Source organism: Seriola aureovittata, chromosome 8, assembly GCF_021018895.1.
Source record: "Seriola aureovittata isolate HTS-2021-v1 ecotype China chromosome 8, ASM2101889v1, whole genome shotgun sequence".
In the NCBI taxonomy this organism is placed as follows: domain Eukaryota; kingdom Metazoa; phylum Chordata; class Actinopteri; order Carangiformes; family Carangidae; genus Seriola; species Seriola aureovittata.
Window position 1 is genome coordinate 15,060,897 of NC_079371.1, and position 26,030 is coordinate 15,086,926.

The following is a 26,030-nucleotide window of genomic DNA, read 5'->3' on the forward strand; positions in this document are numbered from 1 at the left end:
CCAATGCAGTCAAGAAGAGACAAAACAAATGTATCACAATGCATTGTATTTGTCCCGCTGTTATTTTGCTCTTCAGTATTTCAAAACACATGAATGCTAAATCACTTAAGACTAATTTTAAGAGCTGAGAGACATCTAGAGGTCAAAGAGAAATTAAGCCAAAAATAACAGGCCACTTATATGAGTAATATGAGCCTTCAGGATGAAGGAATTTTTCTTCAGGAAAGACTATTCTCAGCACCTGCCATTATGGCTAAAAAAGGCTTCCAAAAAGTGAGCACTTTTACTTGACAAGACTAGGTTTGATGCTGTGGGTAGTATTGTACATTTAGAAGAGAACTCGTCTACATAGTGCTTCCAGAGAATTGTAGAAGCACCTAATATTGTAAATGAACTCTTTGGCAACCCTGCTTTCACAGTATATCATTAATACCTTTTTTATGAGGATGATAATAAAATGTCTTTACTTCAAATTTGTAAAACCGTTTATGGTTTCCATCTCTGATTCTTAATTTACCCAGACATAACCATTTCGTTCTCTTCACCTAAATTGTATTCGAAGGCCATTGATAAACTCGAATTGCAATGTACTGTAGTCTTCCAGTTTATCTTTGCAGCTGTACATAGCAGAGGAGCTGATAGATGAGATGAAGAACTGGCAAAACCTGTTATGACTTTTTCACGTGTTTTCACTTTTATTTTTTAAAGGAAATGGAAAGCATTTTCTCTAACTGTTGTTTTGCACCACAGTTGATTTCTGCGCATGCTATCCCTTCTTATTCCCTGTACCTCAATTTTAAAGTTCTGGAATTTACTAATACTTTGAAATAAAAAGACTTTGATAACAAGCTGAACTATAAAGACTTTAGCTAACAACAGGAGAAGGGGAAACACCTGTGAATAGCACTGTATTCAGTCTGTTTGTGTGCGTCCTTAAATAAGAGGACTTGATGAATAACTTGCTCTATGTTTGACCTTGTGACCACTTGACTGTCAGACCATTGCAGCTCAAACCACCCCCCTTGGGGTTGCATACTATTTGATGTCAGACCAAGGGGTGTTTTGTCCAGACTGATCTGTCTTGTAGGTTGTTGACATAGTTTACTGCTTGTAGCTTCATTATGTCTTTTGGATTCCTCTCTCAAAATACATGGAAAACAGCTTGCCTTTAAATTTGAATACAAGGCAAATTTGCTATCAAGAAGGAAATGTGTGTGTCATCCTCCTTTAACTTCTTTCTAAATTCTTTAAAACAACAATTTTCACTTTGGGTTTTTCTTAATACTTGCTTAATCTGTTTATTTTAGGAGATATTTTTGTGTTATGTGCTCTACACAAACCTTCTCAGGGCATGTTTATCTGGTCTAAAATTGGTACTGCTGATTGGACTGGGCTTCGTGCAGGAACATTATTGGGTGTAGCCTGACATCTAGTGGCTAAGACATGCTAATGTGTGTGTTTTTTTTTTTTATTTGAGATACAATGGTGGCACTATTTCCCCTGTACAACTTTATCTATACCCCTCTGACCCACCTTTGACTGTTGATGACTGTTTACTGCAATTCACCTGCAATTACTTTCCAAATGTCCTAATTAACTCAACTGTCTTAACTCTAATTTAGATGTATTTGTCCTCTAGAAATGTGTATGAATAAATGGATTGAGTTATCACAGTCTTTTACTTGCAGGGTTTCTCTCTGTCCTACTGTGAATTACTCATGAAACTGACAGTTTCCTGGATCTGGTTCCTGTCACAAATGATTTCTGTCTAATTGATTCTTTCTTTTTTTCCCCCCTCCATCTGACTCCCTTCTTGTCACTGCTTTTCCCTATCGTCTGTTTGATTTTTCTTTCCCTTCCGTGGCATATTTCTCCCTTTCATTCGTTCATCCTCTACAGAAACTCAAACGGCTGTTTCCTGATGAGGTAGGTTTGTTACGGCTTAACACCATCACCTGTGTGCTTGACTCAACCATCTGTCGCTGTGCTCTTTGATAAACGAACTCACTATTATCCATTTAATGTCATGTCACCGTCTGTCTCATACCTAATCCACCACAACCACCATGTGTTATTAAGTATCTGTGTTTTGTCCTGTGCTGTACTCACATTGGATGTGCATGCTTTCAAGATGCACACTGACAGCATGAAATACTTGGCACATAGAGCAGTGATACCTTCATGTGCCTGCAACAGGAGGGTGTTGACAGATTATTTTCATTAATCATCATGGATAGTCATTATGTCAGTATGTGCCAACTATACGTGCACCCAAAAGTTGATGTTCTTCAGTGTTTTTCATTTTGCAATAAATGATAGTCAGAGCAAGTGTTGGTAATGTGCCACACAAAGTCATTAAAACCAGAGGGGATGAAATCCCCCATCGGTGTCAACTGCATGTTGACTTTGTGTGGTAATGTTTGTTTGCAAAAACCTTTGATGTCTCTAATCCCCTCTCTAATCATCATCTCACATTGTTGAAAGGTTTCTACTGTTGTATAACATGCAATATCCCAAAACTAAAGGAGAAATAACTATTAAACATTGGTATTAAGACGGTAGGCCTATTTTCAAAATGTGAGTTGATGAGGGATTGCTACCTCATTTTTGTGGCCCAACAGTGATGGATTACACTTTGCAGTTTTTCACTCTGACCTCTTTCCTCTAACCTGTGTCATGTTGTTTGCTAATCCAGTTGGAGCGTTTCACCAGCATGAGGATGAAAAAGGACAAGGAGAAGCCCGGCCATATGCCAGGTCAGCGTCACTCTTCAGCTGCCAGCTATGAGCTGAATCCTCAGAGTGCCATGCTGCATGATCATTCTGATGAATACGTCCTGGAGCTCTTCGAACAGATGCTGGTGAGAGAGGCCATAAAAGTGTGTGTGTGGGTGTCTGTGGGTGGGTGTGTGGGTGTCTGTGGGTGGGTGGGTGGGTGTGGGGAATTCAGCTTTCAAGGAATCACCTGTTCATTATCTCACATGCACAGCCATGGAAACTTGTGCTTTGTAAATTTCACACACAAATACTTAATCAATCACTGGATAATGACCCTTAATGTAGAATTGCCCCAAAACCATTAGATTATTGTTGAAAGCATGGTGTAATGTAAATGAAAAAACATTGAGATAGAGTTCATTCTTTATGTATGTTTTCTCCAAATAGCAGAATGTTTTGTGAAGGACTACCTTACAGCACAAAGGATAAATCTCTTGTGTCAAGCGAAGTCTCAAAGTAATGTAGTATCATCTAATAATTCTGCTCAGTATCTTAGCACAGTTAAATCACCTCTGCTCAAACATTTAAACAGAGCATCTGTTAATATCTCGCAGTGGCTTTATCTACCTTGTGTCCAATTTAGGAAAGACTGGTTGACACACCTTATTGTAATTCTTCTAATGTATCCTACGCTCCATTTTAGGATATTTTCTGTTTATCAATTACTTTATATCCTTGTCTCACAATACTTTCTTTATCCCTCCATCCTACTTCTTTCTTTTTCTTCCTCTCTCCCTCCTTTTGTCTTTCTCCAGGTGGATATGAACCTGAATGAGGAGAAGCAGCGGCCTCTAAGAGCGAAGGACATTATGATCAAGCGAGAGATGGTCTCTCAGTACCTCCACACATCTAAAGCTGTCAGTACCAAAATAAGTAGTGCCAATACAGTGTGCTGAAGGGAATTTGCAGACAGCTGCATACAAATATTTTTTTTCCAGTTGGAAAATCAACACAAGTTGCATCACATGTGGACCTTTACAAGCCATGTAGTCCTATGCAAAGTACACAGTGCTACACATGGGCCTGTTTTGTCATATTCACTTAAAAAACTATGCAATTAAGCCAGACAGGAGTATTTTTAAGGCTAAATAAAAAAAAAAAAGTGATCAGAATAATGTAATGCAGAGAATTGGAGTATTGCCTTATTCAGACTGGATATATTATATACATTAGAAAAATGTATTCATTGGTGAAATGTAGAATCAATGAAACATTATAACATCATTGGTAGGACCAGCTTCCCGTCTTGTACTGTAGTTGGCTAAATAATCTTTCAAAAGCAGCAGGTGAAATATAATTAAATATGCCAAAAGCAAGTAGCTCAAGGGACCTACACAACCAAGCACTGATGGCTGCTAGTACAGTTCGTTTAACTGTGAAATAAGCTAATTAAGAGAAAATTCCTACACACAGTGCCATTTAATTCTGCAAATCAACATTTCCAATTGAGCTTGACTGTTGCCCTCTGTGCCTTCCCGTTGTGCTTTCTTGTGGAAATAAAGCCAATTAAAACCTGCAAGAAGAGAACTATAAATGCAGAAAACAAAGTGATTTTGTGTTTTGTGTGCCTGTTGTGTGTTTATTTTTGTTCATTAGGGCCAAAACCAGAAGGAGAGCTCAAAATCAGCCTTGGTGTACATCCAGGAGTTAAAGTCAGACAGCAGAGACACACAGCTGCTGAGCTGTCTGGAATCCCTTCGAGTCTCACTCAATAACAACCCTGTCAGGTAATACACATATACTTACATACAGATACACACAGTGCATATAAAAGAGAGCTCTAAGCCAATTAAGTGCAAGAATTGCTTTTGAATAACTGTCAATCTCCTGGCCAGGTCAGTTCAGACCACAATTCCCTTTAGACTTAGTGCAGGACTTAAAAATTGCTGGTCATCTTTCACGATCACCATGCAACTTTACAGACGTTGAGCCTTTGGCAAAGAAAAATCAGAAAAATGTCAGTGTTTAGACATACAAAGCTGATACAGACCCATTCACTAAGGCTTCAATTGCTAGTAAAGAAGCCTTTAGTTAATACTTTGATGAAGGGGGCAAAGACAATGAAAAACATTCGCTCACACAGGTGAACTATTTACATGAAACATTATTTTCTGTTATATATATATTTTTACTTAATTCACATAAGTTTGTATAGATTTTGACTTTGGCATTACAGAGTCTTAATTTATCAGTGTTAAGACGTGCAATTAATCCACTGTGATTTAAAAACTCAAACATAATTAACAACACAGGCCTGTTAGTCCAGAAAGTTTAGAAAGTTAGTACAGAAATGAGTGAAACCTCACAGAATCTAACAAATCAATCAGCAAATGTGAAGCATAATGAAATTTATTTATCGAAATAAATATAAATACATCACAATAATACTATACAGTATATACCCCTGAAGCATTGGGGTCACTGTTGCCATTAATTTGTTATATTATACATTTCTCATTTAGCATGTACAAGCGCATATCCAGATTTTAAAACAGAAAATAGCCAAATTAAATTAAACCAAATATGTCCAACGGGAATGGGAAATGCCAAAGGGAAAAATGTGTGTGATGAAATGTGAAAATTAAATAAACGGTGTACTTATCATGTGGTCTTGTCATTTCCAGTTGGGTGCAGAACTTTGGAGATGAGGGCCTGGCCTTGCTGCTGAATCTCCTTAGGAAACTACAGGATGAGAAAGACGAGTACCCGTAAGACACTTAAATCACAGGATAGAAAAATTTTACTTTCTAGCAATGTGTTTGCAATATCTGTCTGTGTGTCTGCTCTCTCTTCTTTCAACTAGAATGATCGGAGTGAAATGCCAACACGAGATCATTCGATGTCTAAAAGCCTTTATGAACAACAAGGTAATACACTTTCTTTGCTTTCTTTGCTTACATCAAAATACTTCATCCTTTCCTCTGTAGAACTTGTAATAGAAGCGTCATTTGCCCATTTAACATCCTTGTTGTAGTGTAGCAATTCTTCCACTAGAGGGCATAACTTTCGTCTGCTCATTACAGTGAATGCAAACACTGATAACCTATGAGAATCCTCAGTATTTTGTGCATTGATGTGTCTAACTCTAGGTAACCAGTATAAATCTATTCAAAATCTATCATATTTAATGATTATATATCAGTAATTAATTTAAAACAGATTGTTACACCAATAATAAAAGTAGTAAAAATAAATATATGCATGTCATTGTCAAAGTTGTTTTAGTCAGAGTAAGTTCTATCTCGACCAAGAGACCCATTCTTCTGATGTCAACACTATAACTTGAACCATGAAAGCTCTGCGGTCCTCTTGCCTGCAGAAAAGAAACTCTAAACCCTACCTCCTTCCTTTCTCTCCCCTTTAGTATGGTCTAAAATCCATGCTGGAGTCAGATGAGGGAATTCCTCTGCTGGTCAGAGCCATCAACCCTGCAGTGCCTCATATGATGGTGGATGCTGTCAAGCTGCTGTCTGCCATCTCCATTTTGCAACACACTGAGAACCTGTAAGCATGAGTGCAAGGTTGACATGATGCCATATAATAAGCTGAACATATGGCCAACTCTTCCCCACAGTTAAAGTTTGGAACACGAGTCTTGTTACACGTAGTTACAGTCTTGAACTGCTCCATTGACTAGCTGTCAAATAAAGCAACAGAATGTACTTTATGATTATTTTTTCATGGCAAATGTTCTACTTTTGTATTTTTTAAATTTAGTTACAACAATTTATTATACACAACTATTTATTTTTTACAGCCATGAACGTGTCTTGGAGGCCATTACAGAGGAGGCTGAGAGACGGGACATTGAGAGATTTCAGCCTCTCCTTGCTGGCATGAACAACCACAACATTGCTCTTAAGGTATATCCCGTTTACAGATTCACACACATACTTGAATGATTATAAATCCCCCTGTGTGTTTTTGTTTGACAAACAGCACTACTTGAGCTCTGCTGACATATATGAATCTTGACAGACATATAAACTGAAACTTTTACTAGTTGGTGGAGGTATACAAAGTGGCAAAGTGGTAATTTTAGTATGATGTGTTTTTGGCAGGGTGGCTGCATGCAGCTAATCAACGCCTTGATCAGCCAAGGAGAGGAGTTGGACTTCAGGATCCATATTCGCTCTGAACTGCTAAGACTGGGACTCAGAGACCTGCTGACGGTACAGAAAACCCACTCTTTTGATCTTTCTCTCAGAATGACTCTCCAATAACACACATTTGTACAGCCTTACTCTTCATGTCTCTCTCCCTCTTGATGCCTCTGTCTTGCCGACTGGCTGACGAACACTCATATGCTGTAAAAACTTTCTCTCAACTGTTCAAACTCAATGTTTGATTGTCACACTCTTCTTATTCTCCCTCTTGCCTTTTCATCCCTCTGCCTGCATCCTATACCTCTCTCTGCAGGAGGTGCGGACGATAGAAAATGAAGAGCTGAGAGTGCAACTTAACGTGTTTGATGAGCAGGCTGAGGATGACTCTGAGGACCTCAAAGCACGTCTAGATGACATCCGCATTGAGATGGAATATCCTTCCACTGGAAAAAATGTCTCTGCAGAAATTCAAGGTCTACTTTTGACTTTGAAAATGAAAAGTATCAGTATCTTCATAGTTTTATTTTACATTACTTTGCTAGCTTCATGAGCGAGAGGAAAACCTTAATTTGATTGGTTTTTCATAATTTTAGAATAAATTGTTTGTATATAGAATCATATGTATTATAAAAATAAGTCCGTTATTTACACAAAAGGTTGCTCCTTTCTTCCCCTTTATAATCAGCCTGACCACTTTCTTCTAAGACAGAGGTTAAATTAATATTTCCATATTCAGTAAGCTAAGTTTGCTGGCTCCAAGGAGCCAGTGTAACCTTCTGTAGGCTTTTTTACATTTAAAATTCAACTGAGCCAATTAGCATTATATTATTATAAATACACATAAGAGTCAGTGGAGTTAGGTACACAAGAACAATAGGAACTGCTTATTTAAGAGTTGATTTCTATTGTCGCATATAAACTTGATGGTTCCTGCTTCTACACTTTGATGTTTTTGTGAATACATGCCAGGGTTTCAGTAAAAAGAATCAAGTGTACTGTAAAAGTGTACATTTAAAAAATGGCTTTCACCAGCTGCTGTAATGCTTTCTGCTGCTTTTGACATGCAGATACAATTTTCAACACAAGGTGTCTCCCAGGTTTACCCAATCCTGTGTAAACACAGTCTGCTTGTCTGACTGGCTGCACATGCAGTGCATTTAAACGTCTTCAGACCCCTGAAAACAAAAACATACCTGTCTGATAAGGCTGGTTAGGGATACATTACATCACACTGTGGTTTTACAGCATAGATTATCAGATGAACAAGTTCAGTGTCTGTCTGACTTGTATATCACTGAAATTCTGCAGTTCACAAATAGTGTTCACTTGTGTTGTTCTAAGCCTTATATATGTAATATACTGTATGCAGGGAATGTTGGTGCAAGACTATCCAAAGTTGTCACGGTTTGTGCTACAGTGAATGGTGAACATGTTTTGTATGGTGTTTTTAATATTTGTCTGAACGTCTTCATTTTATTGTGCTAATTGAGCCTTAACTTCTTTGCTTCAATGATGTGAGGGAAGTGTTTGAGATTCTGGTCAACACTGTGAAGGACTCCAAAGCCGAAAGCTACTTCCTGTCCTTGATGCAGCACCTGCTGCTGATCCGCAGTGATTATTTGGCCAGGTAACACACACACACACACACATTGTGATAAGAGACTAGAAACTGTATCATCTGGGATTTACTTGTCACTGCTGTCCCATTACTGTGATTCAGTTGTCTTTTATGGGTAATAAAAACTAGAATAAGGTTAATTGTTACAATTTTCTCAATGAGTGGCTGTATTTCAGCTAAATAAAAAGAAAAATTCATGTCTGTTAGATCATGAGATCACTTCATACTTCACTGTAGACAACATACAGGAAGACATAACGCAGACCACACAAATAACAATCACAGTATTCTGAAGTGGACAGAGAAAAGATGCATGAAGCACAATGCAAAGCTGCCATTTCCTACATAGTACTTATGCAGTCATAAAAAATGCCCAAATCTATTTTTTTTCAGTTGCCTACTCTTCATTCAGCTCTCCCTCCTTTTAGCCCTTCCCTTCATTTGCTGTTTGTTTTTTAGTGCACCGACCCTAAGCTGTGAAATTAATACATGCAGAAAAGTCCATTGAGATGAGATGAGCACCATGACCTCATATCACCAGAAATATGCTAATGTCTCTCCCTGTATCTTCCAAAGCCCTCAGGGGTTTAGCTGTGGAAACTAAGGAGAGAGGAAGAGAGAATGATTGAATGACAAGATGGGAGCAGATAGTGTGTGCGCATTTCCACACATATAGTATGTCCACTTTCACAAGAATGGTTCCCTTAATGAAATGTCACCGAAAAGGGCAAAACGCACAAAAACATGTGTAGGCATGCACATATTTGAGATGAATTAGTTGTGTTGTCCGGTGTTGTCTTGATTGTATCAGACAGGAAGGAAATTGTTGTGTATTTTTAGCACAGTTTGGGGAATAAATTGTGAGCATTGAAAAAGGAAGGTTGGTACAAACATCTGGTCCCAGTTGAAGTCTTTTTACTCCCTCTTCTATTTCACCCGCCCTTTCTTTCCTTCCTGTTTTCTCCATCCAGGTGATCCAATGAAACACAATAGAGGTTGTCTGTAATGGACTCCACAGAGAGACAGGAAGAGAGGGTTGGAGGGAGAACTGTAGAGTGGCAGAAAATACAGCTTGGTAATTACAGAGATGAAAAGAGAAGGGAGGTGGAGGGTGAGACAATAATGAGGAAGAAATTGAGAGTTGAGGTAAATTGCTAGGTAGATGTTGAGAGAATGAGGGAAGTACATACAGGAAATGAAAGGGTTAGCATTTGTGTGGGAATGAATGAAAGAGTACCTGCTGCTTTGCTCTTTTTTCATTCTCGGTCTTGCTCTATTTCAATCTCGACTTGAGATGGAGTCCAGGGAATTTACTCAAATGCACTCATATGGCCATATTTATAGTCATACGATGTGTGTCCACAAACTTCTAAGGGCTTAATAGAAGGAGAAAAACCCATTGACATCTATGTATTTAGTTTAGTATTCGTCAAAATGTATATATAGCCTCATGCCTACCAACAACCGTTTTCCTAATATTTCTAATGTTTAAATTTCATTTGTTGGGGATTTAATCTGTTTGTATGAAGAGTGTCAGGATTCAGGCTATAGTCAAATACAAGTATTAAGTTTTTTTCCTCAGTTTTCCAGAATGACACTAGATGTCTCTCTCGCTCCATGAATAAATCTAAGCTTTAGGGAAAAAAAAAAAAACTTGAAACATAGTGAATGATTGGAATAAGTGTTAGACAAAGGCTGGGTGACTAAGAGAGACAGAGGAGGGAGGGGAGAGAGACAGAATAAATAAGGTGTTGAGTTTGTGACTCTGGCAGCATCTAATGGGGTCAGGGAATAAGACACCTCCAAAATTGAGTGTCTGTCTGAAGCTAGCTTGATCAGACGGGGCGCTGGACATACACCAACACACCCTCACGAACACAGTTGCACACAATCAATCTTTGTGACAAGAAACTCAAACTGTCATGCTCACACAGACAGCCAATCTCAGTCGCAGACAGAGTGACAAAGCATGCGTGTTCACAAATGTATCTGAACAAATGAACCCACTTGCTCTTTGTCAGTCCCACCTTCTATTCACATAATGTGCCAGATTCATTGTTAATGTAAAATACATTGGTATTATAAAATATATACATATGCTGTATTTGCCTTTGTGGACACAACATGCAAAGTATGTTGAGATTATGTGAGATTATGTTGAGTTATCTCTTTTTTTCCCAGCACCACATATAAACTCTCCTTCTCCATTGTTACCCTCCTTCCATCCCTCTTGTCTTATCTTCCCCCTGTCTCTCTCCATTTCTTTCTCTCTGTCTCCTAATCCATCTCTCTGTAAATCTGCCACTCCTTCTCCCAGGCCTCAGTACTACAAGTTGATAGACGAGTGTATCGCTCAGATCGTGCTGCACAGGAATGGGGCAGACCCTGACTTCAAGTGCCGTCACCTTAGCCTCAACATTGAAGGCTTGATAGGTAAGTTGTTTGACCAGACCATACACACATAATCAAGTCTTTCTCTTCTTCTTGCTTGTTGTACATGGTGCTGCCTTGCCCATCACCCAACACCCTTAACATTTAGAGCTGTATACATGCACATAATACACATGGGCCCGGAAAAATCAAACTTTGCTGCACAGTACTGTGCGGGTTGAAACCTTCAAGGTATTTCACTACCCCACTTTAATCACCATGTTACTTCAATGGCAATATACTTGCCCTATGTGATTTAGTTTTAGTGAATTTGGCCATAATGCATATCACATTGGCTATCTACATGGTGGTCAAATGTACAGTGGCCCAGAAGCACCACAAGGTGGAGCCAGAGAGGGAGTGTGCATTAGTGTGGGCTAAATTGTGCTACAGGTTTTACAGTCATATGTTGGTGGTGTTAAATGAATTTTATCAAGAAGATAAAAGCTGTGTCAGTCTGAGCAATCCCAGAATCTGATTTCACAATATAGTAGGTGAAATTTCTTTTTCAATATTTGATCCCTGACACACAACTTTAGATTGGTTAGATGGTAACTCTTAGGCACTGGTGGTGAATGTATTAATATAATAAAAGTCAGTCATACCCAGGTACATGTGTCTTTAAAGCACCTCCAATGGTTTACTTCCTGTGAGGAAGACACAAAATCCCTACAAGCTACAACGGTGACACAGACTTTTCTGTGTGAATCAAGAATGTATTACGATGGCCATTGATCTATGTCATCCCCTGTCACTCTCTACTGAGTACAAACCTAAAGTGCTGCATTTTCACCAAAATATAAGCATTCTGGTGAGAGGTGGTGCGCACTGGTATATGTGCATATAGATTTTGTGAACCACCTGCTGACAATTGTGAGCTAAACCAGAGCAGGGTTGGAGGTGCAGGCCATGTCTCAAGAGTTCAATACTCCTTTATGGCAGGTCTCCGTTGCTCACCGCAGGAGGCTCTAATTGCACTGCTTCTAAATGCGTCCTGACACACACACAGGCTGGCTGGCCTCCTTTAAGACTGCCAGAGTTATTATCGGTGGAAAGCAGCCCAATTCTGCCCTGCATGCATTATTTAGTGTTTTTCTTTGAACTCTGAAATTCAGCACAGTTTTTTTTCCCCACATTCTGTCTCCCTTAGTGCTCTCTATTCGAAGTTTGTCCCATTTAGCCCAGCCACCATGACAGAAGTAACCCCCCCCCCCCCCTTACACATCCAATAACCATGTGAACTCGAACACAAATGCACACTTTGAAATTGTGTGCGGGTTGGCATATTATTGAGGTTCTATTATGTGGTAAAACCTTCTCTTTCGCAAAATAGATTTCTTACTTTGCTCTGCCTTGCTTACAAGCTTATCTAGATATACAGAGTCTTGCATAGTTTCAACTACTTTTTCCACTAGCCATATTTTCATCACAGCTGAAGACTCGCACTTTATCTCACAATCTGTATGAATCTGTTTTCTATGAGTTTATGTAATTTCTTTTTCTATTTTAGCTTTTCACAGCTCTCCTATCTCAGCGATCTATCTGCTTGATCCCCCTCCTGGGCATCATGATTAGCTGTCTTTGATCCAGTGACTTTGTGGCATTCATCTTCATGTTAATTAGCTCCTTTACTGCACATGCTCGCTAAGCCCTTTGGCACTGAACCACCTGTAGACCCTGCAATTATTCTGTAAAAGTACCCCGTTGGTTAGTCTGTGTCCTTCTAACCCTGTCCTCTGCCAAGCAGATCCTGTGATAATGGATTACTCTCAGACTGTTATATGGTCTTTCTTTTATTTTTTTCACAGTCTTTCCAAAAAGAAAGGGTAAATATAAGAATTTTAAAAAGTGGTGTGAGATAGTTTTCACATACAGGAAAATGTAAAGGAAAACCTTTCTCACACATACACATAGACAGAGGTTTATAGGAGAAGAAGCATGCAACAGACAGCATCCTATTGTAATGAGATGCAACTTTATTTATTATAAGAAAAAAACAGGAAGATAATATAATTCTTACTCTGTGTGTCTGTGACTGTATGTATACACAAAGCATGTGGATGCAGATGACCCTACGGTTAGATGTGTGCAGGTTGTGTGCTCTTATCTTATCTACTTTTTTTTCTCTCTCTATCTTTTCCTTCTGTCATTTCTTTGTCCACAGACAACATGGTGGACCAGACCAAGGTGGAAACCAGTGAGGCCAAGGCCACTGAGCTGGGGAAGAAGGTGAAATACACACCAATTTATTCACATTTAAAATCACAAATGCACTCCTGTACACACTCATACACAACAATAGCATGCTATACACACACACACAGACATATTTACTTGTCAACCCAAAAGCACACAAGCTATTACAATCATAAAGACACAACAGAAAATCATACATAAAAAAAAAGCTAACATTTCCCTCTGACACACACAGACACATTTGGGATCGTAATGAAATTTAATGTGACCAGTGTCTGTCTGACATGAGATGACAAATGAGAAAAAGGGGGGAACAGAGGGTGAGTAAGAGAATGAGCATACACATGTCTATCTGACAGCCAACCAGCAGACAAATATTCTTACAGGCTAGCAATCGGGGTAAATGCCTTGAGTGCAGTGTGCTGCTACCCTGATGATTCTGTCCGAGTGACAGGATAATTGCAAAGAGGGAGGTGAAACTAGCCTTCATTCTGGCGCACACACTCTAACACAGGCTCATAGCCACTGAACACACGTACACACGTACATCCACACAAATACACATTACATGAACACACTTGGATTCATTTTCGTTGACCACGCACACACCATAGTGCCAGTTGTGCATGATGGGGTAATTGCAGGCAGTCTCTTTGGCAGGAATTAAGGATGAGGCTGTCAGAACGCTGACAGCGAGAGTAACGGATCTGCTGTCTGCAAATTAAACAGTCATGTGTGTCTGTGTATTCATGTATTCATCGGTTTAAATACTCTTATCCTGTTTGTCAAGTGTCCTAGAAGAAAAATCCTTGAAAATTTATGAAAGTTTGGAAATTAAAACTGGGTGTAAAATATCTCTTTAGCTCTTTTTTCTTCATGGATGTGAAGTCTTTTAAAATGGAAGTGAGAAGTGAGCTCATACAAGTGCACTGAAGCATCCTAACTCAATAATTGACACTAATTTGCAGTGTAAATTATACAATGAAACTGAAAGCACTAGACTGCAGGAAATGGCTTCTACAGGTCTTCGAGATATGGGAACTTCTGCAGCTTCAAGAGGGAGGCTAAAAGCTTCTGCACGCAAGCATGCTGCTCCCATATCTCACTGGAGAACCCTGGTGTTTTGGTGGTGTCAGGACTGTATTTACTTAATGTTTTACGAAATGTTTTAGTTCTCCCTAATCACCCTTTTCAATTACTTTTTTATAAAATTAAATGGCCTTTGAAGACTTGTTTTTAGACTGGTGGTTAAACCACGAAAGCTTCAGCAGATGACTAAAACCACACAGTGAATTTTTGCCAGCACGATCAGGAAGGTCACAACTGTATAACATTTTTTTTCTCCCTTCTAAATTACCATGACATCATCTCCACTCAAGAAATCTGACACTTTTTACTAAAACCTCCCTATATCAGACTCTGGCTTATTATAGGGAAATACTGACCTATATGATCAGGCAAATGAACCTTTGATTGACCATTTTTCTAATACTTTTCAACAATCAGAAAGTGAATCTCAGGATTCCATAATATGCAACATTTTATATAATAATGACCCTGACACAAACTGTTTTGCTCAACTGAAACAAGTTTCTTTCATAATATCTGATTACTACAGAGAGAATGAATTTAAATCATCTGTTGACCTCCAAAAATTAAAAAGTGACTTTTCCCTTATTTATATCAATGTTTGCAGCCTCCAAAAAAACTGATACTGTGTCCTGATATCTCATCCCTAGCCAGGTCTATAAAGACACACAGGACATAATAATGATATATTTAATAGGTGATCTGACTATAAATATTGTAAACTATAAGAATGATAATTTAATTAAGGACTTTATTAACACAATGTGCTCTCATTATATTCATCCTATGATTGCAGTACCAACCACCAGAGTGACAGAGACTTCTGCCACCCTGATAGACAATATCAAATGTGTTGGGTAACAATGTGAAATCAGGTGTTTTATGTAGGGATATTACTGATCATTATCAGATCTTTCTAATGGCATTCAAGGAATCGTATAAGCCTATATTTACACTGCATCTTAAATATAAGAGAACTTTTACTAAAGCAAATATAGCAAAGTTCAGTGGTATCCATGGACAGATATCCTACAGTTCGTAGATCCAAAAAGGCTTTTGCTTTGTTTTCAGAATGTATTTCCCAGTCCTATGATCAGTGCTTCTCTATTGGATTAATGTCTCCCAAACCTCATCACAAACTGACCAAACTGTGGATAGCTTCAACCATCCTGAAATCCTTGAATACTAAACATAGATCGTACAAAAAAATATCTCCTCAGTCCCACTACATTTAATCTTGCCCAATTTAAAAGTGACTGAAATCAATAAACCACATTAACAGAGGAGCTAAAAAAACACTACTGCAATGTTGAATTATCTAAACACAAAAATGACATGACCCTGTTTTGGAGAACAATTAATTGTATCCTCAACAAAAAGAATAAACACAAGCAGTTACCTAATGAATTAAAGGCTGATTGGGGTCTTATCACTGATCCACAATTAATTGCCAACAATATTAATAGCTTTTTCTCAGTAGTTGGTCCAACTCTGTTCTGCGCAATTCCACCCAGAAACAGTTTATGAATTCTCCAATGAATGAAAACTTAGATTTTTTTTACCAGTTACTGAATGAGGTTCAAACTAAAAGATTCCTCTCCGGGTTATGATAACATTGACAGTAAACTATTGATATGCATTCATGAGTACACTCCTATCTCACAATCTGTCATGTTACCTGGAGAATGGCCCTGGAGGGTTTAAGCAATTCTCCTACATAGTCATTATTAAAAAATGTGTTATTATAATTATCATTATTGTTATTGTTCAATATTGAATTTATATTTTTAAATTGGATTTTTCAGTTACTCCAAAAAAACATCATATTTTTTCTCAGGTATCCGTATGATGCTACTAAATGCAAACCACTATTATGTTTTATTTGCCCACTCAGTCTGTGCTGCCTCTCCAGAGGTTGTCCAAGTAAAGGGGAAGAGATTTGTATGCCAGGTTGATGCAGTGGTCACTGGTTGTACTGCATAAGTAATAAAAGTTGCACACAATTAGCTGAATATTCATTCCACGAACATACCAGGGACACCACTTTCATAACAGTGGCACAGTATCTGTGCAGTCAGGCTACTAATGGGATATTGTTTTAGCACCTGAGTGAAATCTGAAAACAAAAAAACATTGTTTACTGCCCTCAAACTGAATGCTACGCATGAATTGTAAAGTCATCAAAAACTGTTCCTAGCACTTTTTTTATGATCGTGTGTTTGAGACTGTCCCTCTCTATGACCCTTTACATGTTTAATAGCTGGATACAGAGTTGACAGCACGCCACGAGTTGCAGGTGGAGCTGAAGAAACTGGAGGGTGACTATGAGCAGAAGCTACGGGATCTGAGCCAAGAGAAAGAGCAGCTGGCCTCTTCTAAGCAAGAGCGAGAAAAGGAGAACCAGGGACTACAACAACAGCTAAGCTCTCTGAATCAGCAGGTAGACACAAATACACACACAGACACACAGACACCTACACCTACCTGTCTATGAGCACCTCAGTGCCTTTTTAATTCAAATAATTCAAAATCTAAATAGAGGTATTTGCATTGTTTTTTTCTATGGAGTATTGAATCAATAAGCTTAATGTGACAACACACCAAAAGTAGCACTACCAATGTCAAAGTGTCCCGTGGATGGAACTGTGTATTTTAAAGGGTTAAAGTAAATGCCCAAATGCACTGAATTGAAAGTTAGTTGAACCCAGTATCATACCTCCAGAATCTTTGTGGCATGTTGACTAGCTCGGGCTGTATTCCGATCATTACTTCATGCCATTGTCAACATAAAAGAACCACAACATTAGTACAGAATGAATAAAAACGGAGTCAAATGACTGAATCAATCTTTTTTTATTTTTTATTTTCCGGGAAATACATACACACAAAACACAAACTTCTGCTAAAACTGTAAGAGGTAAAATATTTCAAAACCTAAAGAAATACGATATCGCAGAAGACTAAGTACCAAAAGTTGTCCAACATCTATGCACACCCACACAAACAATGAAGCCCCCTGGCCTTAAATGATTTAGCCAACTTCTAGCATGGCATGAAAAGAAGACGAAAATCTAAAAGCATATTGTGAGAAGAAGCCAAATCCTTTAGAGATTAAGAAACCCAATAAAAACATGGAAAGTGGGGGAATGGGAGTATAAAGAGTGACTTAAAGGAAGAAGAAAGGAAAAGGATGGAGATAGGACAAACATAATTTTCTAAGGACAAACAGAATTTTTTAAGGCCCAGATACACATGCAGGGTTTCCTGTGCGTGTGTGTGTGTGTGTGTGTGTGTGTGTGTGTGTGTACATACACTAGGGAGGCAAAGATGAGGATTGTTTAGCTGTCAGTGTCCTGCTGCCACACCAGCTGGACTCTGCCTCACAGTGACACCCAAACTCACAAACACACCAAGTGACCCAGAACCGTCTGCCTCTGTGCATGTATGCTCATAACCACATGAAGATGTTTCTGTGTGTGTGTGTGTGTCTGTGTGTCTCTATGTCTGTGTGTCTCTATGTCTGTGTGTGTGTGTTTGTCTGTCAGTAAGAGAACTATACAGCTTCCAAAATGAGCTTCATCCAAAGTGGCTAATGCCAGCAGAGTCATCTTCTCAACACACAAAAGCTCAAACACACACACACACACACACACACACACACACACACACACACACACACACACACACACACACAAATGCACACACAGTTGTCCAAAGCATCAACAGCATCACGAGCCAGGCCTCAAACAAGCTTCTCATACTAAGATGGCTCACTTTCTCTGTGTTTGAGGCACTGCCCATCGAAGATTTCTTCACATGTAAAGATCTCTCACTGTTCCTCTGTGTGATGCCGTGCCCAACTCTTCATCTGCTGCCTCAATAAGAAAGCCTGCCTCGGAGGCCCTTTATGTCTGTTACTGTCTTCTTTTCAAAGTCCAAGGAAACGGCACAATTTGTTGCTCTGCATACAGACACTCTTTCACACATCAACAATGTTTACACTTTACACACCTAAGAACACATACTGTAAATAAACTTCTCTATACATGTACTCTTTAAATCACATATAGAAGGTTCCCAATCAAGTCCTTCTCTCACAGCCCAATATTAGCTGTCTAACTTTAATGACTTGCACAGTTTTCTCAAGAATTGTCGCCTCGCTGATATAAATACTTAAATCAGTATTTCAGTGTTGAAATAAAAAAAAATTATTCACCCTCACTTTTAATATAAAATTTTGTCCTCCTCTTAAAAACTTTTTCTTTTGAATTCCTCTGTGGATTTAATTCCCCCCTGCTATGTTTTTCTCTCTGCGCCTTGTTCTCCATTCTCTCCCCAAACTCAATCCTGCCCAGGCTTTAATCCCTCTCTGTGTTACTCTTTCCCCCTCTTTTGTTCTTTTTTCTCTCAAACCTAATCACTCTGTTGGCATGGTTATTCATAGGAAATGGTGGAAATTGCCAAATCTATACAAAATGTCAATTAAAACAATAAACAACAAATAACAATCAAGACATGCTATATGATAAATTACTATACTGTATATGGTTTGAATATATACAATGGTATGTCCAGTGGTAGATGGTAATCAATATTAATGATAATGTACCGTGTCCTTACTTCCCTGCAGATTGAAAAGCTATCTAAGGACCTGGAAGAGGCCAAGACTAAAGTTGTCACAGTTACTGTTCCTGTGCCAACACCTGGTTTGCCCCCTCCACCACCTGCCCCTCCTCTCCCTGGCCAAAATGTTGGTGTACCCCCTCCACCTCCACCTCCACCTCCACCTCCACCTCCACCCCTACCAGGCTATGCAGCCATACCTTTTCCCCAGCCCCCACCTCCTCCTCCTCTACCGGGTCAGGCCTGTATTCCTCCTCCTCCTCCACCACCTCTTTTACCAGGTATGCCAGGACCTCCACCACCCCCACCTCTTCCTGGCATGCCAGGACCACCACCACCTCCTCCCTTACCTGGGATGGGACCTCCACCACCGCCGCCGCCGCCTGGGTTACCTGGTATCCCTCCTCCACCGCCAGGCCCAGGTATGCCTCCACCTCCACCATTTGGCATGGGAGGCTGGGGGGCGCCTGCACCACCTCCACTGCCTTATGGGCTCAAACCAAAGAAGGATTACAAGCCTGAGGTCCAGTTGAAGAGAGCCAACTGGAGCAAGGTCAGTTCTGAGATGGATGGTTCAATATGTTAATATTCAAAGAGTTACTGCAAAATTGTCAGCTGTCTACAGGTGATGTAAAAATATTGTGGAAAAAGAAAAAATCTTTTGCCTATGTAGATTCTACATTTTGCTTATGTGCTGGGTACAGATGTTTGGTTGAATTAGCCCATAGCATCTCCAGACTTTTCCTAACTAGCTAATAAATGTTTTTTCCAAAGATAAATTGTTGAATGCCAAAAATCACACCAGTGTTGAAAATGAGACAGTTCATACTGTATTTCAGCTCCTCATTATAATCTGAACATTATGCCCATGTAAAATCAGGTAGGGATTTTATTGTAAATAATTCAAACATGATTTAAATTTTGCATGCCAAGTTCTACAATTTACAATTTGAAATAGCCCAGGGTGTGCTTTGTGTGTGCAACAGTGTGAGATGGAGCTTTAACAGTGAGATTCTGACCTAAAGTGACTTTCATGCATACGTGTATCTCATGACTGTGTGCTTCATGTTCTTCTCCTCCCTCTCATCTGTGATGGTTAAAACATCAAAACGGCCCTCTGTCTTTCTTTAGCCTAAAGCTACTGTTTAATGGCTTCAGCAGACTTCATCAGCATTTAGCTTCTCTCTCTCTCCCTCTCTCTTTCTCTCTGTCTCTCTAGCTGGTGAGAATGTTTGACGAGGATGTCACAGAAATTGCTTTTTAATAAGCCTTCTTCTTTTAACTGCACCACTGAAAGATAATTAAATTGCTGCTAGAAAGGACAGTATTCTTTTGTAATTTAAATTAACTTTTTTTTCTGGCTTGGACTCATCCTCCTCTTTGCGTGCTCTCTTGCTTTCTTGCTTGCTCTTTCAGCTCATCCCAATATCACATTTCCTCTCCCTACTCAGTCTTTTCTGTCCTACATCCCCATCCCTGAGGCTTTGTCCATAATGAAAGGCCTGATATCTGTAAATTTACTACCACTGCTTTCTCTCTCGCTCTCTTGATTTCACTCTCTTTGTCTTTTCCCTTGATGAGAACACTCAGAAAGTGCAGGAAAAACATACAAAGTTAATTGTGTCTTGTGACTAGAATAGAGAGAGAGTGCAACACAAAGACAAAGAGGGATACAGAGAGAGCACCCACGTAAGGGGGAAGACAGAAAGAAGAGGGGGAGGAAAGAAAGTGGAAACCCCTGTATTTCTTAGCATTTCTATGCGTGAATCTCTGAAGCTCAGTATGCTTTGTGGTAGAGACAGTGTGCGAAGATGAGAGAAAATGACTACTTGTTTCCTCCTCTCCCTTTTCTCTTTGTGTCTTCCTTCCTTCCTCCATCCTTGTCCCCTCCCTCTACTACCATACTGCTGCCTCCTTCTTTTTACAGCCCTCCTGTTTCTTTTGGTCTCTCAACCTCTTTATCTGCTCATCTCATTGTTTGCCAGGTGCACAGATGACCATTTTTGGAAGATTGAGTCAATTTGATGATGTGGTTAGCTAACAGATTCAATACATCTCTTTCCTTCTCATTTTCTCCTTCTTTCTCTCTCTGTACATACTGGCATTACTCTCTTAGATTGGACCTGAAGACCTCTCTGAGAACAGTTTCTGGACCAAGGCGAAAGAGGAGCAATTTGAAAACAATGAGCTCTTTGCCAAACTCACCTTGACCTTCTCCTCGCAGACAAAGAGTGAGTGTGTGTCTTGTGTGTTTTTTACTACTGTGGTTATCATGTTGTGTTTCACAGTAATAAGCAATGTCTTTCTCTACTTCTCACCTCTCCCACATCCCTCCCCTCTTTCCTCAACTCCATATCTATTTCAATCCTCCTGTTCTGCTTCCATCAGCCACTAAAGGTAAGAATATCACGCACACACTTCCATTTAGTTGGTTTTTCACACATCTTCTTCAGCCTTTTTCACCCTTTCTCGTTCTCTGCTTGGAGGACACGCTGCACATTTACATTATTCAGCAACGCTGTGTCAAAACAGCAACTCACACGAGTTCATGAATAAACCACCCACACCCGTGTTTGTATGTGTGTTCATCTTCTCAATGTGCCCATGACTTGTTGTCCAAAGACTGAGTGCTCACATCCAGGTGAGATGAATTGGGACTTGGGGACAAAGGGAGAGATGGACAAAGCGAGGAGGATAGAGGGAGGGATAAGGAGAAGGTCACTGATGTCCTTTGACTAGCCACCTGCTGTCCTGGCACAAAGCGCTGACACACGGGCGTACGCTCACACACGCACACCTGCCCACTCCTATCACCTTGTCCCAGTGTCACTGAGCCTTCTGCTCTAACTCCTCCATATTCATATCATAACCAGGACACCAGGAACACACAGACAGACAGTGTGTGTGGGTGTGTATATAATTCCATCTGACCTTCAGATTCAGTCTCAGTACATATACACACACAGACTCTTGCTCATGTCATATACATAAACAGAAGTGTGCATGCACACATGGCTGATGCTAGCTGTTGATGTCAGTAAATGTCAATGTTGGCAGCTGTCCCATCTGCATTCACCTGTATGGCAAGTCCTAACGTCCGCCTGTCACTCCTTAATTTGACCCCCCCACCCCCTTGGCCTGTGCACCCACGCCTCCCCTTTTTATTGGCTGAGACAGCCGCCTGTTCCAGTTGATGTCTAATAACCTTTTCTGAGAGCTGACTATAAAGACACTGTGGCCTTTTCCTAGGCCCACACCTGTCTGTATGTCTGCCCGTGTGGATGTACTGTGTGAGAGAGAGGGAGAGAGAGAAAAGGAGACGCCAGGTGTTTATTACTCTGTATGTGTTGTTGATTTCCTGTGTGTGTTTTGAATGTGTTAAAGTCTGGTAGTTGGGAATAAAACATTATTTGAAACAGAATTGGGATTTCATTGAAGTTCACCTTAATTTTCATTATATAGCACTTTTAAAAGTAAACAGATTTTGTACTAAAGTGGTTCACAAAGACAGACAGGGATAGGAGTGATCTCCTTTCTTGTTGTTAATAACTGGCCAGCAGCATTTTGAATTGAGATGGTAGCCTAAGAGATGCCCAAGTAGAGGGAGTTAGAATGGTCAAGCCTGGATGCTATTAGTGCATGAATGACTTTCTAGATCAGAGGTTGATTAGAAATGCCTAATTCTGGAGATGGTTCTACTTTGGCAGAAGCTGGGTAGGAAGTGTGTCTTATCCTTATTTAAATGAAGGAATTTATTAGTCAACCAGTCTTCAATATCTTGGAGACAGTTTTGAAATCGAGTTACATCGTCCTGATTTTGGGAATTGAGGGGGAGGTAGATCTGAGAATCATCTTCGTAGCCGTGAAAAGACATTATGAGTTTGGAAGATTCTTCCCACCGGGAGCATGTAAATACATGACCTTTTGTGTTGGCATCTTATGTTTTGTGTGTGTGCTTGTGAGTGCTCATGTGTAGTCTGACCCATACTGTGACTGTAGTGTGTATACTGTATGTGTGTCTGTGGCTGTGTATGCGCACATGCTCAATAAGCTACCAGCTCTGGTTCTGCAGATTGACCCTTCACCCTTCGCCCGTCCTTCTCTTGCTTAAATACACAGCTCAAGGCCTAATGCATTCCTCCTGACCTCCCTATCATTCTCCTTATCCCTCACCTCTGGGAGCCCAGCTTCACTGTTCTTCATCCTCATCCCACACACCCCCCCCCCCCCCCCCCCGCTCTTGTGCCTCCCATTCCTTGTTACCCAGCAAAAGCAGACCAACACCACACCGAGCCACCGCTGACCCTCTCTGACCCTTCCTTCTCCTCTCCATCAGCTGCCCAGCAGCGCAACCCCAGTTGCGCACACACACACACACACACACACACACACACACACACACACACACACACACACAGAAAATAGACGTGGGGGGGGGTAGTTGTGCTCAAGGCAGGGTCAGAGGTGTTGACCTCGGAGGCTCCATAGAAGAGCGGTGAGCTGATGGTGGGAGACACGCCCTCTGGCTTCACATGGCTCTCGTGGACACAATCCCACACTTTGGCACACATACATACAAGCAGTGTACTTATATTTTATCTTTTGCTCTTTATCTATGTTATTTCTACTTTCACCCTCTATGTCTTTATCTGTCTTTATGTCTAGTTATCGTTCATGCTCCTGACTCTGTCCAGCTACTGAACATGTCAGAATGTTACTTAACTAATGCAGCCCACAATCCAATCAAATTATAATTGAATTACTTGTATTAGTTGAAGTGATACTACAGGTGAAACTCAAAAAATTAGAATATCGTGCAAAGGTTCGTTTATTCCAGCAATTAGAATTACAAGGTGAAACTAATGTATGACATAGGTTCAAAACATGCAACTCAAGATATTTCAAGCCTTCATTTGATATAATTTTGATGATTATGGCTTACAACTTATGAAAACCTCAAATTGAAAATCTCCAAAAATTAGAATATCACATACAGTTAATAGAAAGGGGATTTTAAACAGAGAAATATTGGCCCTCTGAAAGGTTTAATCTTGCATATGTACTTAGTACTTGGTTTGGGCCCCTTTTGCATGAATTACTGCCTCAATGCAGCGTGGCATGGATGCTATCAGCCTGTGGCACTGCTCAAGTGTTATGGAAGACCAGGATGCTTTGTTGTTCGGTCTCATGTCTCTCATCTTTCTCTTGGCAATGCCCCATAAATTCTCTATGGGGTTCAGGTCTGGCGAGTTTCCTGGCCAATCAAGCACCGTTATCTGATGGTTATTTAACCAGGTTTTGGTACTTTTGGCAGTGTGGGCAGGTGCCATATCCTGTTGGAAAATGAAGTCAGCATCTTCAGCTTGTCTGCTGAAGGAACCACGAAGTATTCTAAAATCTCCTGATAAACAGCTGCGTTGACTCTGGACTCAATAAAGCACAGTGGACCAACACCAGCAGATGACATGGCTCCCCAAACCAACACAGACTGAGGAAACTTCACACTGGACTTCATGCATCCTGGATTGTGTGCATCTCCATTCTTCCTCCAGACTCTGGGAACTTGGTTTCCAAATGAGATGCAAAATTTGCTCTCATCGTAAAAGAGGACTTTGGACCACTGAGCAACAGACCAGTTCTTTTTGTCTTTAGCCCTGGTAAGACGCTTCTGACGTTGTTTGTTGTTCAGGAGCGGCTTGATAAGAGGAATACGACATTTGAAGCCCATTTGCAGGATCCGTCTGTGTGTGGTGGCTCTTGATGTACTAACTCCAGCCTCGGTCCACTCCTTGTGAAGTTCCCCCACACTTTTGAATGGCCTTTTCCTGACAATCCTCTCCAGACTCCGGTCATCCCTGCGGCTTGCGCACCTTTTTCTTCCACACTTTTCCCTTCCAGCTAACTTTCTATTAATGTGCTTTGATACAGCACTTTGAGAACATCCAACTTCTTTTGCAATTACCTTTTGAGGCTTTCCCTCCTTGTGGAGGGTGTCAATGATGGTTTTCTGCACAACTGTTGGTCAGCAGTCTTCCCCATGATTGTGAATTCTACTGAACCAGACTGAGAGACCATTTAAAGACTCAGGAACCCTTCACAGGTGTTTTGGATTAATTAGCTGATGAGCGTGTGACACTTTGAGCCTATAGTATTGAACCTTTTCCAAATATTCTAATTTTCTGAGATTTTGAATTTGGGGTTTTCAAAAACTGTAAGCCATGATCATCAAGATTATAACAAATAAAGCCTTGACATATCTCACTTTGCATGTACTGAGTTTATATCACATGTTAGTTTCACATTTGAAGTTGAATTGCTGACTTGAATGAACTTTTGCACAATATTCTAATTTTTTGAGTTTCACCTGTATGTCATTTTAAGATGGATTTTGCCCTATCAAGAGTAGACCTCATCCTACATTCCCAAAAGCCACTGAAGCTGTTTTCAGATGCTAAGCATCAACTATCTGTCGTTTGTTTGTCAATGTAATGAAACTTTTATCATCTACAGCAAATTTATTATAAAGCATTTCTTAAATGTTTTCTAAATTCAGTTGTCCTAGGTTGATTTCGTGTTTCTTTTTAAATGTAGCAATTCATTTGATCTCATTTAGCTCATTTTAGTTTAACACACACTCATACCTTTGCCTTCTGCCTGATTATATGTGATTGTATTGCAACATTGAGCCTACTTTGCTACATGTTTTCAACAGTGGTTCAAAGATCAGGCAAGACAATAACAAGAACAGATAGCAATTGGAGAAAAGCTCCACCTTACTTGATTTATTCTAGTCTAGTCTTCTTTACCTTAATACCTTTCACCTATCTCTTCTCGAACTGCTTAACTTGCCTTGCAAACAACTATTGCAGCCAAGGTCAGAGTTAGTAGTACTGTGCTGCTGATCATCTTATTCACCAGGATGGAAATACCAAACTATGCATGGGAAATGAGAAATATTCTTTTTTTTTTTTATTGCAGGATGCTTACTAGCTTTACCTCTGTGGTCCAGGTTATCAATTTGTGTGCTATTGATAAATCATAATGAGGTTAAGTGAGTGTCTTTGTTTGACCTAAACACTACCTTTTGAAAAGAAAACATGTGATGATCTCAGTTATGTCTTGTAACTAAGCTTTTGAATGTGGTTGAACTGATCGGATCTGAGATAATGGCAAGTTGTTTCACTGTACTTT

General features: G+C 39.9%; 1 protein-coding gene across 2 annotated transcripts in view; it reads left to right on the top strand.

The window, feature by feature from the left end:
• The window catches only part of LOC130173389 (protein diaphanous homolog 1), a 40,006-nt gene extending 18,614 nt beyond the window's left edge, over positions 1 to 21,392 (top strand). The window contains exons 2-18 of one of the 2 annotated variants that reach the window (XM_056382632.1): positions 1,900 to 1,926; positions 2,696 to 2,860; positions 3,533 to 3,634; positions 4,374 to 4,504; positions 5,402 to 5,485; positions 5,581 to 5,644; positions 6,142 to 6,281; positions 6,535 to 6,640; positions 6,839 to 6,949; positions 7,197 to 7,314; positions 8,393 to 8,510; positions 10,819 to 10,934; positions 13,096 to 13,160; positions 16,477 to 16,656; positions 18,847 to 19,392; positions 20,956 to 21,070; positions 21,228 to 21,392. In XM_056382632.1, the coding sequence (XP_056238607.1) occupies positions 1,900 to 1,926; positions 2,696 to 2,860; positions 3,533 to 3,634; positions 4,374 to 4,504; positions 5,402 to 5,485; positions 5,581 to 5,644; positions 6,142 to 6,281; positions 6,535 to 6,640; positions 6,839 to 6,949; positions 7,197 to 7,314; positions 8,393 to 8,510; positions 10,819 to 10,934; positions 13,096 to 13,160; positions 16,477 to 16,656; positions 18,847 to 19,392; positions 20,956 to 21,070; positions 21,228 to 21,391 (2,352 nt within the window). In that variant the 3' untranslated portion in view covers position 21,392. The remainder of the gene's footprint in view (positions 1 to 1,899; positions 1,927 to 2,695; positions 2,861 to 3,532; positions 3,635 to 4,373; positions 4,505 to 5,401; positions 5,486 to 5,580; positions 5,645 to 6,141; positions 6,282 to 6,534; positions 6,641 to 6,838; positions 6,950 to 7,196; positions 7,315 to 8,392; positions 8,511 to 10,818; positions 10,935 to 13,095; positions 13,161 to 16,476; positions 16,657 to 18,846; positions 19,393 to 20,955; positions 21,071 to 21,227) is intronic. The other variant, XM_056382633.1, reaches the window with a different exon arrangement.
• The last annotated feature ends 4,638 nt before the right edge of the window (positions 21,393 to 26,030 follow it).